This window comes from Rhinatrema bivittatum, chromosome 15 (assembly GCF_901001135.1).
Source record: "Rhinatrema bivittatum chromosome 15, aRhiBiv1.1, whole genome shotgun sequence".
Taxonomy (NCBI): Eukaryota; Metazoa; Chordata; class Amphibia; order Gymnophiona; family Rhinatrematidae; genus Rhinatrema; species Rhinatrema bivittatum.
Window position 1 is genome coordinate 60,983,445 of NC_042629.1, and position 19,893 is coordinate 61,003,337.

The following is a 19,893-nucleotide window of genomic DNA, read 5'->3' on the forward strand; positions in this document are numbered from 1 at the left end:
CATCTTGGCAGGGTTGGCCTGGGCAGCCCTTGTACGGAGATGGAATGAGATGGGTAGGAGGGGAGGTGATGAGGCAGCAGGTAGCCTGACTCCTGATATGCATGGTTTAAAGTGTCATTAAAAATGAATAGTTACTTAAAGACAAAGAACCTCATGTTCCATGGAAGTAGCTTAAAAATGAATACAATTTACACTCTTGCTAAGGAGGGCTTCGCAGCTCGGCTCTGCTAATGCAGTCCCTGCTCGGCTTAATCCACTCGGCGAGGCTCTGTCGAATCCCTTTCAATAATTTAAGAGCAATTTGCAAAGCAGACACGTCCTTCGCGCTCCCTTTCAGTCGCCTCCTGTTCCCCGGCGTCGGGCCGCGCTCTGCCATGGATCTGCCGGGGAGAGAGACCCAAATTCGGGCAAAAGAGGACATGGGAACGGGCCACTGGTGGTGAACACTGCCCTCGGACTGTCTATATAGGACACTCACACATTACATGGGAAATGCCCAGGAGTCCTCCACTCTGCAGGGTCACGTAAACCCCAGCTTCCGTCTGTGATACACCTCGGGTGACTCAATACAAGGACTAAGTCTTATTCCAAAAATGTTCATAAGTATTGGATTCTCTGTAGGGGGGCAGATGGGGGGGGGGGGGCAGAGAGGTTATCCACCAAGACCCTGGGGCATTCTGTCTCTCTGTGTCCAAGGGCACAAGAAGGGCACAGAAATGGCCGCCCGGAATAAAATCTCTTCACTAAGGCACTGGCACGGAATACACTCTCTCCTTGGTAAATCCATAGCCCATAAATACATGCGGTCCCTCTTCTCTGTTAGTGGGGGTCCCAGCTGCTTCCCTCTCGAAATTCGGGGCTCCCTGCAGTTTAGAGTTCGGTGTCTCAGTAACTTTAATACCGTCTTGGCTAGCTTTCCAGAGCTTGCAGTCCCTCTTCGGAACAGAATTCAAATGAGCAAAAGGTGTCATTTACCCCAAAACGCAGAGACGTGAATCAAAGGCATTCCAGCGATAGGATGAAGGGGAAGGGGGGAGAGAGGTCTGATGGGCAATCAAAAGCCAAATAAACGAGGGGTTCCAGGGAAGGGCTAACTTAAGCCGGATAAATGTCTTGGCCAGATAAATCTTGGACAACTATTTGGCTCTCCTAGCCAGATAAACTTATCCGGATAACTATAAGACAGCCGAGCGCCACTGAAGATCTGTGCCACGTTAGCCGGATAGCGGCTGAATATAGTGGGTGCAGGGGGCCCTGCCGGGGCTGTCCCACGGTGTCCGAGCACCGTGCAGGCAGTCACAAAGTACCTGCTTAGCATCCCACGAGGGCCAGTCCATTCTAACGGAGAATGGCAAAGCCGGGCTTGGAGCCTAGGAGTAGGGATGTGAATCGTGTCCTCGATCGTCTTAACGATCGATTTCGGCTGGGAGGGGGAGGGAATCGTATTGTTGCCGTTTGGGGGGGTAAAATATCGTGAAAAATCGTTTAAAAATCGTGAAAAATCGAAAAAATCGAAAAACCGGCACATTAAAACCCCCTAAAACCCACCCCCGACCCTTTAAATTAAATCCCCCACCCTCCCGAACCCCCCCCCCCAAATAACTTAAATAACCTGCGGGTCCAGCGGCGGTCCGGAACGGTAGCGGTCCGGAACGGGCTCCTGCTCTGAATCTTGTTGTCTTCAGCCGGCGCCATTTTCCAAAATGGCGCCGAAAAATGGCGGCGGCCATAGACGAAAAAGATTGGACGGCAGGAGGTCCTTCCGGACCCCCGCTGGACTTTTGGCAAGTCTCGTGGGGGTCAGGAGGCCCCCCACAAGCTGGCCAAAAGTTCCTGGAGGTCCAGCGGGGGTCAGGGAGCGATTTCCCGCCGCGAATCGTTTTCGTACGGAAAATGGCGCCGGCCATACGCGTATGGCCGGCGCCATTTTCTGTATGGAAAATGGCGCCGGCAGGAGATCGACTGCAGGAGGTCGTTCAGCGAGGGTTCCGGCGCCTCGCTGAACGACCTCCTGCAGTCGATCTCCTGCCGGCGCCATTTTCCGTACGAAAACGATTCGCGGCGGGAAATCGCTCCCTGACCCCTGCTGGACCTCCAGGAACTTTTGGCCAGCTTGTGGGGGGCCTCCTGACCCCCACGAGACTTGCCAAAAGTCCAGCGGGGGTCCGGAAGGACCTCCTGCCGTCCAATCTTTTTCGTCTATGGCCGCCGCCATTTTTCGGCGCCATTTTGGAAAATGGCGCCGGCTGAAGACGACAAGATTCAGAGCAGGAGCCCGTTCCGGACCGCTGCCGTTCCGGACCGCCGCTGGACCCGCAGGTTATTTAAGTTATTTGGGGGGGGGGGTTCGGGAGGGGGGGGGATTTAATTTAAAGGGTCAGGGGTGGGTTTTAGGGGGTTTTAGTGTGCCGGCTCACGATTCTAACGATTTATAACGATAAATCGTTAGAATCTGTATTGTATTGTGTTCCATAACGGTTTAAGACGATATTAAAATTATCGGACGATAATTTTAATCGTCCTAAAACGATTCACATCCCTACCTAGGAGTTCCCGTGCCCTAAACCTCCGGACCCCCCCCTAAGGCCACGCTTCTTGGAGAGAAGAGTCGGGGTCTGAAAGACCACAGCGCACCCTTTTCTCGCTTCCCATGCTGGCTGCATGGAGTTCTCAGGGAGGGGGAGGGGGAGGGAAGGCGAGCACCCTGCCTCTCCTCCCCCTCTCCCCAAAGCACTGACTCCATTACCCCCCCTCCCCCCCCCCCCCAGCCACTCAGCACTAACAGCAAAAGGGTTTGCCTTAAACATACTGAACAAACAGGCCCATTCTACTGGCTTTCTATTATTTTGGGTTCGGGGCGGTGGTAACGGTGGTGGGAGAAGAGAAGAACACAATAGCAGGGAATAAATCCTCTTACGGGCCAGTCCAGCGCTCCCTTATTATCCCTCCCTGCCCCATCTGCCGAGAGGGAAGGGGGGGGCGCACCATCCCCCCCCCCTCCCCAGCTACCCACATAGATAGACATAAACCTCTCCCCGATTAAAAGCAGCCCAATGTATTCAGGGAGTGGGGAAGGGAATGGATCTTCCTTCGCCGGCAGCTGGAGGGCAAGAGAGGGGAGAGGGCAAAGCTTGGTTACAGGCGGAGAATCCCACGGTTGCCTGCCCTGGGAGTTGGGGGGGCGGGGGGGGGGGGGCTCAAGGGGGTGTGGGAACGCATTATTCAGATGGGGGGGGGGGAGGCAACTCGCTGCCTAAATCTGAAGCTCCGGATTTCTAACAGGGTCTGCTCTTGCACGGGTTTCTGAACGGGAATGGGGCATGGGGGTCTGGAAGGGGAGATATCAAGTGGGCTTGGGCAGAACCGCACAAAGGGGACGTGGGCCTTCTCCCTGGATATCGCCTTTACGGGGCAATCATTCGGCCTTTCCCGACTTGGAAAATGCGCTCTTTCGGGCTTGGGGAAATTGAGCAGATTGCTCGGCTTCTGGCAGACAAGAAAGAAAGCCCTTTCCATTATCATAGCAGCAACCAAAAGCTACATTTGATTGAGGTTGCAAAGACCCTTCTTGTAAACAAGGCGCTGTTAAAGCGAGGCATCCCTGACCCTTTGCAGGCAGCCCGGGAGCCCGGGAATCTGGGGGCCATGAATCCCGGGTGCTAGCAAATAAGAGAAAGGTAAACGCGCTCTGCCGGCGTTGGAAAAGGTTCCGGAGAGAGGGCGTTAATGACCCCTGTGGTGAGAGTGCTCAAACGTGGCGCAGAGATGCGTGTGGAGGGGGTGACTGCCACTCTTTTGGGAGAACACTCGGATGCAAAACGATGCACGAACAGAAACAGCGGTGCTGAGAGAACGTCCAGACGTTGTCTACGTCCCCCATAGGTTTGGAAGGCGAAAATATCCGATCCAAGTCACTCACCCGGTCACTGCGTCTGGGCTGCTCGCCCTCTAGGATTTCATCACTCGGTGAATGAAGGGCACCCAGAAATGCGCAATTCTGTTTACTGGACGTTGCAGAAAATGTTTCCATACCTAAATGCCCACTTATTGTCCATTTTAAGGACGATGTGGCTGAGAGCAAACTAATGTCAACTAATTCAATGGATGGAGAAGGCCCCCCCCCCCCCACACACACACACACACACAATATAGAAATGCACATCTGGAATAATTAACAGTGATTAAAAATTCTAAGAAACACAGAGAGGTATTTCTTAAGATCTTGGACCCGTTCATAATGTCTTTGGTTATGAGGTTGAGATGTGATTTACTTAACTCCTTAAAAATGTAATTTCTGTTATGTGTACTCTTTAATAAGAGGTTTGGATATGCACCTGGATTATAGTTTTGTTAAGTTTAAAGTTAATTGCGGTAAGGGGTAAGGAGTGGGGGATGAGGAGGAGTTTTAATCAAAATGTAGTTTTGCCAACACCTTATCCTGTCACTCGCTGTCTAGTCAGGTTACACCCACCCACACCTTGTTTAAAATTAAACTGACCAGTGCCCCGTCACATCAACCACTCTCCCGTGTTCACCTACACCTGAACATCTAACCCTGCTCTGTCACACCAACCACTCTCCCATGTTCACCTACACCTGAACATCTAACCCTGCTCTGTCACACCAACCACTCTCCCATGTTCACCTCCACCTCAACATCTAACCCTGCTCTGTCACACCAACCACTCTCCCATGTTCACCTACACCTGAACATCTAACCCTGCTCTGTCACACCAACCACTCTCCCATGTTCACCTACACCTCAACATTTAACCCTGCTGTGCCACACCAACCACTCTACCATGTTCACCTACATCTCAACATCTAACCCTGCTGTGTCACACCAACCACTCTACTATGTTCACCTACACCTCAACATTTAACCCTGCTCTGCCACACCAACCACTCTACCATGTTCACCTAAACCTCAACATCTAACCCTGCTCTGTTACACCAACCACCCTACCATGTTCACCTAAACCTCAACATCTAACCCTGCTTTGTCACACCAGCCACCCTATCATGTTCACCTACACCTCAACATCTGACCCTGCTCTGTCACACCAGCCACCCTACCATGTTCACCCTCACCAAACCTAACTGTGCTCTGTCACACCAGATACATTTAAATGCTAATTTGCTTTACATTATTAAAATCATATCAAGAAGCACCACTATACTTGTAAAATCACCTCTGCCACCTCTGCAAATTTTCCTTCCATGCATATCCCCTGGTCTATGTGCACTGCACAAACTCTGCCCTGCCAGCAGCCCTACACTGCCCCACACAACTGTGAATATATACTTGTCTCTGCTGGATAACAACACACTGTACAGTTTATTGTTTCAAAGACCATGCATACAGCCACTTCCAGGGTGCAAAGTCTGGCTATCAGTTTTGGTGCCTGATTTAAATGACAGCCTCCAAAGGGGTGGGGAGAATAATGTTATTGTGCAGTAATTATTAACCAGTTATAGTATGGAGCAGAGAGATAAAAATGACTCCCCCTGCAGTCACAAGGAGAGTCAGGGACTATTATCCTGTGCTGTAAAAATAAACGAATTCCCCCAGTGCCCCTATCACCTCCTGGGCTCGTTTCCTTTTCCCACTTCTCCTGCAGCCCTAGAGGAGTTTCCCCATCTCCTTGTCATCCCCCTGTGCTTTTCACCCCTCTCACCCCTATACTTTAGCACTAGAAGAGATCCCTGTGTGTCCATCCCCTTCTGGGTCGCCCTCGGCTGGTACTCTCTGCCTTTCTGAGCTCTGTGTTTGCCCACTGCCTCCTCCCCTTCTCCTCGCTTGCTAATGTCCTTTCTTTGACATTTCATGTCAGCCCCATGAAAGGGCTTTAGAGGGCTGGGCAGGGATAAGGCTTCTGATTGGTTGTCGGTGATGTCACGTTTGTGTCAATAATCCCCATTAAATGGGCAGATATGAGGCTTCTTTATTATGGGGTCTGCCTTTCCATTTCATGGTGTCTGTGAAAGAGCGCGTCTCCGAGGGATTACCGCGCTGCTCCGCTGTCTGAACTTGCTTCCACTTTGGCCTCTTGCCTCCTCAACACGGCACCCCAGGCTGTGATAATCCCCCTAAACACACTGCCCCCCTAATAAAGTATGCAAATCTTCACGCTAAGTTGGCAATTAAAGTCACTGGGCAGAAAAGAGAGCTGTCTGTGCTGCCTGTGCCCGGGCTGCGCCGAGGAGCTCCCTACACGTCTGTGCATTTCACTGGCAAAAAAAAAAAATCACGCCTGCCCTGCTGAGTGGCTGAGTGACAATGGAACCTGGAGCACAGGATGTGTTTCTCTCTACGTGACATAGCAATGATGACAGAAAAGGACCAACTGATGGCGCCGGGCAATAGGCAGGTTATTGCCCAGTGATGCCATCGCTGGCCGTAGGGTCCCTGTATCTGGGTGCCTCTCTGCTGTGGCTGGGTGCAAAATGGGGTTTAAACTGCAGAGAAATAGGGGGAATTAGGGGAGAGGGTCAGGGGCTGCGGCAAGAGTTGAAGTCTACTTTTGGGTACTCGCTCAAATGGTAAGCACTTTGGGGAAGGAACCAATTGGGCCAGGATTGTGCAAGAGCCTTGCTATATATATATATATATATATATGTATACGAGCCACAATCTAGCCAGCAAACATTGGAAGGGCACGTGTAATCACTGGAAGGCCACTGCAGCCTAGGAGCTGGCAACCCACGGGCCAAAGCATCACCTACTCCTCTTGAGTCCTTCAGAGATTCAGAGTTTAACTGGGAGAAGACAGAAGCCCTTCCTTCAGTGCCCTTCAGAGCTCCCATGTGGCAAAATCTTTAGAAGATGGGCGAGTCTTTTATAGTGGGAAGAGGACACCCGGGACCTCAGGAATTCTGCTGGAGATCAGAGACATCACGGAGTATATGGAGAAAGTACATTGGAATACAATGACTGCCTTGTAATGAAAGGGTGTCACTGAGACCTGGGGGAGAGCTATGCGGGTCTTACTGCGAGCTCTCTGGGGGGGATGGGTAGGACGTGTGAGAGTCTTACTGAGAGACATCGGAAGGGGTGGGGGGTAGGAGGGTGTCACTGAGACCTGGGGTAGAGCTATGCGGGTCTTACTGCGAGCTCTCTGGGGGGGGATGGGTAGGACGTGTGAGAGTCTTACTGAGAGACATCGGAAGGGGGGGGGGGGTAGGAGGGTGTCACTGAGACCTGGGGGAGAGCTATGCGGGTCTTACTGCGAGCTCTCTGGGGGGGATGGGTAGGACGTGTGAGAGTCTTACTGAGAGACATCGGAAGGGGGAGGGGGGGGTAGGAGGGGGTCACTGGGAGATGCATGGAGGGGATGTGAGAAGGGCTCTGAGAAACGTGGGGCGGCAGATGTGAAGCTGTCACTCAAAGACGTGGGGTGTGTCAGGGGTTCACCGAGAAACGTGGTGCAAGCATTTATTTGGACCACACTAGACTACTGCAATTCTTCATATACAGGGCTACCAAAATACATGATAGGGGCTGTTAGGGAGCCCCTTCTCCCCTCCACTCGGCCCAACTTCACTGGCTTCCTGTTAAGCACAGGATTCAGTTTGAGCTAATGACTTTATGCTGACGGTCCGGCCTCTCAGGCCAAGAAACTGGTGAGGTTATGTCCCTCAACGCTCGTCTGCGATCTGCAAAGGCCTATGCACCGTCCCCCCTGTTAAAACCTGTCGCCTGCAGACAGCTCCCGCTAGGGTTTATGCAGTCACTGCACTGGTCCCATTCTGTGGCATGAGCTGGCCACCGAGTTGAGAAATCCCCCCACAGACTGTAAACCCTTTAGAAAGCAGCTGAAAGCGCATCCCTTTCGCCTGGCCTTCTCCTGAAGAAATTATGTTCTGCTTTTCCTTTAGACGGACGCCTCTTCTGTTTCGTCGTGCGATTGTTCTGATGATGGCCCTTTGCATCGTGATTCTGTATGGTCTGTGTTTTATTGTTAACCGCTTAGCACAGGCTTTCTGTTATAGGTGGTTTAAAAAAACAAAAAACCTCTTTAAACAAAGAAAGTAAAAAGAAATAAATAAACGTGGGGAGATGTGAGGGTGTCACTGAAAGATTTGGGAAGAGTGTGAGAAGTCCCTGAGAACTCTGGGTAGGAGACATGTAAGAGGTCACTTGGAGACATTAGGGATTGGGAGGGGACATAGTCATTGGCTTTGTTGCTTTTCTTCCCTTCCTGGGGTGGAGGATGGAAAAAGGAGTCTGAGCTTGTGAAGGGGTGACACCCCACCCTGTTAAATTGGTTAGTGTCTCTTTAAAAGCCTTGCAGATCAGGAAGTGGTTAGGGTTGGCCTGTGCTGGTGCCAGCAGTAGGATACTGTCAGTAATTAAGTCTCTGGGCTCTCTCTTGCTTCTCATTTATTCCATTTTATTGTGGGAGTTTGTGGGATATGATCACTGAGGAAGGGCTCTCTGGGTGGAAGGAGACGCTCAGTTTGGGGACTGGACCTGAAACCGCTTGCTTATGTGACAGGGTGCTCAGTTCTGCCCCTTACTAGAAATGGCTGCCCCCTCAGCGGCACGACATTAGTGGCCTCAGCAGTTCGGCTTGCCGGCAGTATGTGTCAGTGGTCACCATCTAGACCCGGTCGTGTCCCCCCCCCCCGTGGGATGTCTTAATGTAGGGGTTGTGAGTGTGTGTATGAAGATCCCTGTACCTGTGTGATGCGGTGAGAAGGGTCGGCGCCAGCCTTAGCACGGGGCTGAGCGAGCAGGTGTCTCGCCTGGCGGAGGACACTTGGCACGGGACCTGAAGAAATAATATCCTTTTGGGCAAGACGATCCGGAGCCCAGGAAGGATGGAGTATCGGTTCTGGGAAAAGATATCTGGAGTCTGAGGACTCCCTTTAGAGAAAAGGATTCCACAGAATCTGCTGGATGAGGGCATCGGGGAGCCCTGAAGGGGAACGGTCTCTGCCTGGGAAAATCCTCAGCAAAGCCAGCCAGAAGCTCCTCTGAGAGAAAGGAGCTGAGAGAAGCTCTGCCATCTCCAAGGAGGTACTGGGAGGGCCCAGGGTGGAAGGGTACCTGCCCCTAAGAGCCTACCTGTTTGGGGAGGAAGCGTGTGAGAAGCTGAGAGAGACTGAGTTGCATTTTTGGATTTCGTGCACTTTTCTGCTGTAGAGCGCTAAGCACTGGTGTCCCAGATTGTCAGGCTTTGTTTCTCCTGCCACCTGGTTTGGTAAAGATCTTATTTTGAACAGCAGAACTGGAGTGAAGAGTGCCTGGGGGAAAAAATAAACGTCTCTGCAGGCTGCCTTAAGTGATACCGGTAATTTTACTGTCAGTTTTATACCGGCAACCTGCAAACTCCTGCGCTTCTCTACGTATGATACCGTACATATCAGACTGGATCTCGGATCATTGAAAACTCTTCAGCTTCCGGAGGTCTGGGCAGCCCCAGATCCGGCCCCCCCCCCCTCCCTTCTACGTTACTACCCCATCAAATATACAATCCGGGAGCTAGGCCTGGGATCGAGGTAGCAGCAGCTGGAGCTCTGTGACAGCAGAGTCCCTGAACCACACAGGTAAAGCAGGCAGCTAGGAGGACTCTTAGCCATGTAAGAGGGTCTCACAGACCCCTATAAACAGCAAACCTTTTCTCATAGCTCTTCCGAAAATGACATCAGAAGCGTATGCGGGAGTGCCTATTACAGAAATAAGAGTGTCTCACATGGAGGATAATGATGCTGAAGTAAAACAGCAAATAAAAACAACAGCAACAAAAAAAAATAAACATATAAGATGATACATTTTTATTAGATGAACTTATTATATTTCTTTGACCAGCTTTCCGGAGTTAATACTCCCTTTCTAGGGGCAGAACAGAATGAGCAAAAGATGACATTACCAGGCGATATAAGCTTTCCAAAGCTAGTAAGACGAGGAAGAGGGTTTGGAGGTGGGGGGAGAAAGGTGTGTGTAGAGGCAGGAGGCATCTGAAGAGCGATCAGAAAGTGACAGGCAGTATGATTTTATTTTTTTTTTTATGGCTCATAATGAGTAAAGAAGCTTAGGCCTTTGAGTCCTTTCCTGTCAGTTCCAAAGTGTCTGATCATTTTAACTTCAAAACTCTTATATACTATATTTCTATATTGTTTTAATTTTTCCTGATCATCTCGGGAATAAAGAGCAGCCGTTGTTTCCGGGAATGTGTAAAATACTATTTCCTGATTTTGCCTTTGTGACCTCATGGTAGAGAACGAAGGGGGATGTGCAGGGGGTGAGCGCAGCCCCTCCTCCTCCACTATCCCCTCTAAGAAGGGGGGGGGGGGGAGGGGCACTGGTGTCTTTGGTTCTCAGAAGTTTTACCGGGACCCACAAAACACTCCTCGCGCAGAAGGATCTCCTCGGTTAAAGCCTTTACAGGCAGTGCATTTGCGAGGAGCAGGTCCAGAAGCCTCCATTTCTCTCCCCCGCCATCGCTCTGTAAGGAGCTCCCTGCTCTTTCCTGCTGCAGAAACCTCTTGACGGGGGCCTCCTTTTCCAAAATCGTCAGATACCCCGGAAAGCCTCTTTCTCTAAGCCTCCTCTCTCCTCTTCTCGTGTAGCACCTGCCTGGCCACCCGCTCAGCGCTGCTCGGGTTCCAGAGTCCTGCTGGAGCTTTCCTCCTCAGGGATAAGGACCTGCCCTTCCCTGGGAAATCCTTTAGGCAAGAGCCTTCTCCCCCCTGAATTTTACGACCCAGGGTACTGATGTGCAGACGTCAGGGGAAAGGCGCAGGGGCTGCTTCCAAGTCCAGAAGCAAAGCCCGTTCCAGCAGCACTGTCTGCATTATCAGGTAGGCTGCCCACCCCGTAGAAATCTTGCTAGCAGTGATTTTGTCATGGGTTTGACAGTTGCTTGGTTGTCGATTGTTAATATTACTGCCCTGAACGCATTCATAGCGGTAACCTGCGTAGAGCAGCAGCTACTCCCATAAGAAGCTTGCTGGACAGATTTGGATGGGCCAGATGGTCTTTTTCTGCCGTCATTTCTATTCTTCTGTGTAAGGCACGCAAAACTCTTGGAAGGCACTCGCCTACTCTCACCTCCTCCCTGAGGCCTTTCCAGGGCTCCTTTGGAAAGATCCTTTTCCCCTCCGTGAGAGAGATCCTACTCCTTCCAGCCTGAAGGACCATCCTAGAGTTCACAAGGTGCATCTCAATCCCCTCTCCGGATCATTCCAATACTGCCTACAAAAAAAGGGGTGCTCCGTGACATGGAATAAACCGAGCCACGCCTTTTCCAGACAGGTCCTTGTACTAAGGACACCTGTGTTAGTGGGGAACGTAAGGGTTCTCTACACGAGGAAGAGTTTTCGCTGGTTGATTCACCCTATGCAACCATGATAGTGATGCTTGCTTGTAGTGTCTTGCAGATCTGATAATACAGTTGTTCTCAAAGAGAAGAGGGGGCGTGGAGTAAGTCTTCCCAAGAGGGCACAGGATGGATGGTGAAGGAGAGCATGAGATAACTTTAACTGGACTATGCCCCGGAGAAGATCCAATATGGCGTCCGCGTAGATGGACATGCTTCATCACTCCATTGGCTTGATTGTGACTGTTGGCCTTTCTAGCTGCTGTTTTGAGACAACTGGCCTGTACTTCTGGGTAACAGGCAGTGTGAGTGACTTACTCTTCAATGGATTCAACGCCTTATGTGCCGGCTAAGAAAGGCCTGACGGATGCCTTTCTTTGTGATTTCCGCGCCATTTTTTTTTTCGGTAGGTAACCTGCTGCTTGGAAAGGGAGGGAGCTCTTCATTGGCATTTTCTTTCGAGGGCACATCTTTGAACGCATTAGCCCGATGTGGCTTGAGGATCCTGCAGAGATTGAGTACACTAGAAAGGAAATGAAAGGGGCTGAGGACATGCTGCTGCCTTCAGGGTTATAATAATAATAATAATAATATATTTGCATTTCTATCCCACCTTTTCAAATAATGCTCAAGGTGCCTTAGAGCATTATTAGCATTCCAGTCCCTGCCCCAGAGAGCTTACAATCTAAGGGGGCACCTGAAGCAACCAGAGATAAAGTATCTTGCCCAAGAAGCATCAGTGGGGGAAGTGGATCTGAACCTGGGTTTGCTGGTTGTCAGCCCATTGCTCAACTCACTGGACTGCTCCTTCTTTTCACAACTTCCCAGGACCCCGGAGGAAGGGATGGATGTTACACTGCTTTTTCCGTTGGCACTGGGGTTGGCTCTGGGTGTTTTTTTCCACCAAAAAAAATGCAGTTTTTCCAACTTCCGGAGCGAAAGGTGATACCGCAGGATGTTTTGTAGACATTCTTCTTTAGTGGCTACTCAAATCAGGTTTGGACTGCTCTTCTAAGAGTCAAGAACCATTCCAACCTGAATGCCAGTAAAACTTTGAAGGGGAAACTGCTGAACTGAATGAAAGACTTCAGACGCTTGTGGAAGATTGCAGTGCTACTAAGACACTTTCTGCTCATTTATTTATTTTTTAATGACTTCTGAAGAATTGAGAGTCTGGAAGACTGAACAAAATTCAGAAATCGAAGATGTATTGTTTTTCCAGATTCCAGCTGCATTTTTCTTATCAAAATAAAAAAAAAACACAAAACCTACAAGTAGGCTAGACTTTGGTTTCTCCATCTCTGATTCTTCTTGTGGAGAGCAAAATGAAATCGACTTTTATATTGGGGTCTGCCAAGTTCTTTTGGGTGACCCAGGCTGACCATTACGGGAGACAGGATGCTGGCTGGGCTGACTCAGTTTGTCACTTCTTATGTTCTTACAAATAATTCAAGACATTTTTATTGAAGCCACTTACAATTCCCATTAAGGAAGATCTGCCACCCTTTCAGATGGTGTTGATTGTGCCAGCTAAGAGGGCAAAACAAAGATCAGAAAAAGATGCCTTTAAACATTTAAATTTTAGGAAATTGACTGAAACTGTAATGGCTAAGGGTAAATTGTTTGTTTTTAATCTTTGTTGCAATTTAATTTTAAAGATATCTTTGCATGCACGTGGCTCATTAATTTGTATTTTCCCTGTGGTGAACGTTTCTCCTCAGACTTGTAAGACAAAATGTTTGGATTGGTAAAATCCAGTTACTCGATTGGGTGCACAGTTCACTTTAAAATAGCCTACTATGGGCAGCCTAAGATATTTGGGGAAGATCCATATCGTGCTGAAACGGATAAGCTTTTGCCCTTCTTAAAGACAGAAACTGAAGATGTGATTTGCCTGATAGATTCGTTGGCTCTAACAGTCTTCCTCTTGTATTTTTCTCTGTTTATAATAAGGGCTTCTCTTGTATTTTGTGCTCTGGGTGATGAAAACTGGAAAGGACATTTGTTTTTACTTGGAATACGTTCTGCTGCAAATTTTTTTTTAAACGCTATTTTTAGCGTTTTGGGAGGATGAGAAGGTAAAATTATTATAGAGATGAAAGAGTTCGAGGAGAGGGTATAAACAGGGGGGAGGGCGTGACCTAAAGTGTTTAAAAAACAATATTGTGATACATAACTCAGGGTTTGGATCCAGCAACTCCATCACTTACCACCAGGTGGCAGCATGAGGTACCTAATCTCCAAGCGAAGCCCAGTATAAGAAGGCAGTGAACTCCTTCAGGGACACTCGCAGCACTGCCCCAGTTCATCCTCCCAGTGCTTTAACTCCAGGCCATATGGGATAAGCTTGCCCAGTCCTGGTTTTACCCCATTACAACTATGAACTTGTAATCTTGCCTTTCTTCATGCATTGGAACTAAATCCATAAAGACAATGGGGTTAAACCAGGACTGACTCCGCCTTCTCATGGAAGCTCTACAGTCTGAATTCTCATCTGTCCAGAAGTGAAGGTGAATCCTGAGTACTGACTTCCAGGGAGGGTGATTCATACCAGTTGATGTCCTGGTGAGACGAGCTCAGAGTGCTATGATTATTGGGAATGCATGAGGTACAACGAATGACGTACAGGAGGGCAAGATAGTGTAAGAGGGTAGAAGCGAGGTACAGCAAGGGTAAGAATGAGATACAGGAAGGAGTTTGTCTGTGTGAGAGAAGCTAAATGAAGGATTCGCACTGCAAGCAGTTAAGCTGCTGAGTTATACAGCTGGGATGTATCCTTAGCAGAGCGGACAGGTATGGCTAGGCAGACTGGATGGGCCAATTGGTCTTTTTCTGCCATCAGCCACTACATTACTGTGTAAAAGAGTCACATTGTACCTGTGAGAGGGCAACAATGAGTCGTAATACCCTGTATCCACTGAGTAATTAATTTGCAAATGCTTCCGCGGCTCCCTTGCAATTGCTCTGAACCTCTGGGCGTCCTCCTCTAAGCAGGTGAGTACATCTGACCTCACGCTTGCTGGAGCTGATTGGCTCGTACACGCTGTGACATCACAGATGACATCACACGCCTTGCACACTCCCAGCAGATCGTTTTGTTTCCTCTGGGAGAAGTCGCTCATTTGCCTCTTCTGTCTGTGGTGAGGAGACTGTAAACTCCAGGGAGCAGGGACCGTCTCTCATGTGTCTGTACAGTGCTGTGTATGTGGGGGGTAGTGCTACACAAATGATTAGTAGGAGCCGGGCTGGGTATCAGTAGAGATTGTGAAGCGGCCTTTTAAGAGTGCAGGAGGCTGCTGCGGAGAAGCAGTAAACTGGAACGTCAGCTCCCGGATCTGACTAGAAACTGGGCTAGGATTTGCCCAGCAGGTGGTGGTGGTGGACGGAGGGGGAGCAAGAGGGGCAGATGGTGTGTAGAAGGATTTTTGGATCTGCTGCTGGTACCCACATACCCGCCCCTGGCTTGCCATTTCCCGATTTGGCATGCAGGGGAGAGCTGGTTGGAATGCCCACTGGCTGAGTCACGGGCACAGAGCGGGCTGAGGCATCGCGCCGCCAAGCAGACCTTGAACGCCTGCGAGTGAGGTGGCCGGAGCATCGAGGAGACCTCCGCAAGAGTCACCAGCAAAGCGCAGCACCCACACCCGGGGGAAAGATGCTGCCTCTGGTGAGGAATCTCTGCCTGTCGTGGGAGAGCACCATGTCACCAGTCCCTAAAAAGCAAACTGTGCACGTTACCCTGTGGGCCACCTGCCGAGCTGGTGAGACCATGCCAGCCTGCAGCAGCGCTCAGTAATGTGCCCTAAGCTGGCTCTGCTTAACTACCGGTGTGAATGTTTGCATCTATTCTCCAATACCTGTACATGTACTTGTGTGTGCTTCTACCCCATGTACATGTACCCCCTGTACATGTACTTGCGTGTGCGTGTGCTTCTACCCCAATGTGTCCCAACCCCTAGCCAATCGGATTTTCAGGATTTCCACAATGAATATGCATGACATAGATTAGCATACCCTGAGTCTCCAATGTATGCAAATCTATCTCATTATGGATATCCTGAAAACCTGACTGGTTAGGAGTGCCCCCAGGAAAGGGTTGGAAAACACAGTTCTACCCCAGGATCTTATAGCTCAGTTACAAGAAATATCCTAATAATCCCTTAGATGGGTCTGCAGTGCCATTCATTAGAGAAAACGTCCATGAAAGCAACCCAAAAGAACTGTGGGCTGAGCGGTTTCTATAGCAGGATGTAGTGCTGCTGTTTCTGTAGCGCTATCACGGGAATCCCAGCTCTAAGGCGCCTCTCACCCTGCCGGACTCCCCCTGGCCTTGCCATGCCCACTTTTCTAAAAATCTCTTCAGCTGTCAGTGCCGTATTCATGTTTTACATGTATCGGTGTGATGCCTACTTGGGGCTGTGGTGAAGCTCTGCACATCAACTCGGCCACTTAGAATGAACAACCTGCTCCATGGACAGAATGTTCCCGCTCGGATTTTTATCCCATTACATGACTTTCTTCTCTATGCTTGCACACAGTGCCGTGTACATCTTGTAGCGCTATATGTAAGCAGGACTGCTAGCAGCAGTAGTCCGTTCATGGACTGCATTTCTGGAAATCAGAGGTGCAAACCAGACAACCTGCAATGGCGGGGGTGAAAGCAGGGCTGGATCGGCTTGCCCTGAGCCAGGGCCCAGGGGCCAACTCTGTCCTGGACTGAATCAGATTCCTGATGGTGGGGGTGGGGTCGAGCGAGAGGAGCGTGTAAACCTAAAATCTCCTCGGGAATTAAAAAAAAAAAATAATAATCAGAATGCAGGAGTCTTAATGGCTTTCTTTAATTACCAGCTTAATGGTGTGAGATGCATTTCCCGTCCCCGAGCTGTCGTTGTTGTGTGAGCATAGGCTGAGCCAGTCCTGGTTTTCGCCCCGTTGCATGTCGGGAGTCGTAGTTCCTCTCCCCCCCTCCAGAAAAGCGGCGCTCGCCTGCGGCTCGGGCAGCAGGGGCTGATGTTTGTCGGGGACGTAGACAGTGGGGGCCAGCAGGGTTTTTTTGTCCTCCGGAACAATGGCACCGGCTGGAGATACAAATTTATCAGGAAGCTGCACAGTGGGACCCTGCAAGGCATTGTGTCCTATCACCTCCCCAGTGAATGTGTTCTTTCCTAGGTGTATGTATATGGTGCTTTTGCGAGTGGAGGGGGGGGGGGGGGTATGGAGAGCTTTTGCAGGGTTGTGTGTCTGTAGTGCTTTTGCAGGGGGGGTGTGTGCATGTGTTTGTAGTGCTTTTGTAGAGTGTGTGCACATGTGTGTAGTGTTTTTTGCAGATTGTGTATATGCATCTGTAGTGCTTTTTGCGGGTGGGTGTGTGTATGTGTCTGTAGTGCTTTTGCAGGGGGTGTGTATGCATGTGTTTGTAGTGCTTTTGTAGAGTGTGTGCACGTGTGTAGTGTTTTTTGCAGGTTGTGTATATGCATCTGTAGTGCTTTTTGCAGGGTGTGTGTGTGTATGTGTCTGTACTGCTTTTGTAGGGGGTGTGTGAGTGTGCATATGTTTGTAGTGTTTTTGTTGGGTGTGTGTGTGTTTGTAGTATTTTAAAGGTGTGTGTGTGTGTGTGTATATGTGTTTGTAGTGCTTTTGCGGCGGGGGTATTTATAGTGCGTTTGCAGGGTGTGTTTCTGTGTGTGTTTGTACTTTCTGGTGCTTTTGTAGGGTCCACAACAGAATCAGCTTTTTCCCACTGGACACTCCTGTGGTCTCGGGGAGCTTGATGTGTGGGAAGGCTGCACGGATACAGACAGAGGCTTTGCATAATTTTGCAGCCCCATCAGACCCTCCTTCCTCTCTCCTCTGTCTGTTTCCCTCTCCCAGCCACCGTAAGACACCGCCTCTCTCCTGCTCCTGGTGTCTCTCTCTTCTTCTCCCTTTCCGTCAGCCTCTCCCTGTCTCCCCCTCTTCTGATTTTCTCCATCCCTTCTTCTCCCCGTCTCTTTATCCCCCTGGCTCTCCCTCTCAGATTCAGGAAACTTTACTGGCACGACAATTTCTACATGTTGCCAAAGTAATACACAAAGTGGTTAAACAGGAAAGAAAATAGAAAAAAAAAACATAAAATAGTAATAACAGGAAAATAAAATTACGAAAAGGACAACAACAAGGAGAAGTCCAAGATTCTCCCTCCCCCTCTCCCTCCTTGTATATTCCTCTCTCCCTCATCATCTCCTCCTGTTTTCCTCTCCCCCTCTCTTTCCCAGTCTCCCGCTCCATTTCTTTCTCTTTTTTTCTCCCCTGTCTCTTTCCTTCTCTCTCCTCTGTTCCTCCCTATCGCTTTCTTCCTCCCTGTATATCTCTGTCTCCCCCCACCCTCATTTCCTTCTCCCAATTTCTGGCGTGTTTTGTTTTGTTTTTTTTTTTTGTCACGCTCCTCTCCCTCTGTCTCTCTCCTTATCCCCTTCTCTTCTCCATCTCTCGTCCTCCTTGTCTCTTTCTCTCCCCCTCTCCTTGTCTCTCCCCCCCCCTCCTCCCCAGCTCTGTCTCTCCCCCTCCTCTCTCTTTGCAGCATTCAATAAAACCTGAGCCACACAGGGGCTGAAATCACCGCTTTCTCTGGCTGACAGGCAGCTCCGGGCCAGACCATTGTCAGGGAAGGGGTGGGGGCGGGGGGAGCTCGGCTTCCCCCCCGTCAATCCAAAAGCCTGACCGGTCCCGTCCCCCCCCCGCCCCTGAGAGCGGCGTCTGGGCCGCTCTGCAAGCCGGGTGGCAGGGCCGTGCCCGCCTGTGGGGGGGCGGAGGAGCCGTGCCAGGCTGTGCCCCGGCGCGTCGCTCCCCCCCCCTCCCCCCTGCCTCAGGTGGCTGCTCCCGAGCCTGCCTTTAAGCCTCTGCCTGTCCGTGCCCATTCTGCATGGCTCGGCGTGCGGGGAGGCAGCTCCCTGCCCCTCTCCTCCCTGCTCCCATGGATTGCAGGACTTTGTGCCTCTGATGCAGGCTCGGGCTGGCCTGGCCGCACCATGGATCTGCTCGGGCTCTTCCTGCTGCTGCTGTCGCCGCCCCTGGCTCTGGCTGTGGAAGGTGAGTGATGGGGCAGGTAGCCAGCCTTGCACGGTCTTGGTAAGGGGGGCACCGTACGTGCCTGGCTGCAAAGTTTGCTCCCGGTAGGGTCCTGCCTGTGCCCGGGAGGGGGGAGATGCCCCCTTCCTTCTGCCTGCCGGCCCCTGGGGCAGCAGAAGCTGCCAGAGGGGATGTGCGGGGCTAACGGACTGCGGTTGTGCCTGAAGGCGATGATGGGCTGTTAGTTTGCTTGTGGCTAGGTTGCAGCAGCAGTTGGCTATTTCACCGCACTCGGGGGAGCTGGGATTTGCGGATCTGCTTGAGGTGTCTCGGAGGCTTTAGTGGCAGCCCCTCGGGTACGGTGCAGCGAGGTGTGGGCCCCCGAGGTCCCTGCCGTGCTAGGAGGGGGGGGGGGGGGAGCGCTGCCTACCCGCCCGGGGCTCCCTGTGTGCGCGCGCGCGCGCTAGGCTTGCCCGGGATCTCTCTCTGGCACTGAGCTGCAGGGTCCTGACCTTCTCCTGGCTCCCGCTCTCGCAGGAGCTCCCCCAGCCTGGCGCTGGTGATCCTGAAGGTGTCGGGAGGTGATGCTCCCTGGTGGGGGTCGGAACTCACCTGGCGGCAGCTTTGATGGCTGACAATAGCCAAGAGATGCCTCAGAGTCCCAAAGACCCCTATGGAGAATACGATGGTCTTCATAGCCCCTGCACTGATATCCCTGACTGAGGGGGCGAATTGCTGAGGGACAAGCTGGAAGGCTTTCAGCTCTTTGTGACACTTGCACTGTGGGCCCCTGGAAGAGACTGGTGCTGGGGGGCTTGCATGCTGGGCCTCTGGTAGAGCTTGGTGCTGGGGGAGGGCTTGCAGAGACGTCTCTGCTAAAAGCTGGGATGGGAGTTCCTCTGTCTCTGCTGTGTGTGTGGTTTTTAAACCTTTTTTTTTTTTTTTCTTCAGTGGATCCCAGTGCAGCACTGACTACTGGGACCCTGCTATCAGTCCAGCAGACTGTGGGCAGCACGCCTGCCGCCTGGGGTGGCCCTGTGTGGGCAGCACGCCTGCCAGCTGGCCCTGGGAGTGTGGGATTGGACAGAGCCTGCTGCCCAGCGGGACAGCCCGGCCGAGTGACTCAGGGGCTGTGTGGTCCCTGGGGGTATTTGCCATCTGGGTGAGCCTTTTCTATGGCAGGAAGCAGAGCTGGAGCTGTACTGGGAGACGGACAACAACAATGCTATTAACAGCCCCTCAAACCCCCCCCCCCCCCCAGGAGAAGGAGTGTGTGCGCTAGGAGTGTTTTTAATTAGCGCTGGAGATATGTACTCAATACTAGCCTATGCTGGCTGCCTGAGCAGAGGAACAGCCGGATCAGACCTAGAGTGTGGACAACTGCATTCCTACAGGGGCCCCCAGTGCTGGCTGCAGGAAGGGGACTGGAGGGGCCCCCAGTGCTGCCTGCAGGAAGGGCCTAGGGAGGAAATGTTGGTTGTAGGAGGGTGTGGAGGAAGGCCAGTTAGGGGGGGGGGAGGGA

The 19,893-nt window shown here is 51.2% G+C and overlaps 1 protein-coding gene across 1 annotated transcript in view; it reads left to right on the forward strand.

Annotated features, from left to right (window-relative positions):
* Positions 1-18,205: 18,205 nt before the first annotated feature.
* Positions 18,206-19,893, forward strand: part of EPHB2 (EPH receptor B2) — a 319,521-nt gene continuing 317,833 nt past the window's right edge. Inside the window, 1 exon segment of the mRNA XM_029578869.1 lies at positions 18,206-18,392. Coding sequence (XP_029434729.1) covers positions 18,332-18,392 — 61 coding nt within the window. The 5' untranslated portion in view covers positions 18,206-18,331.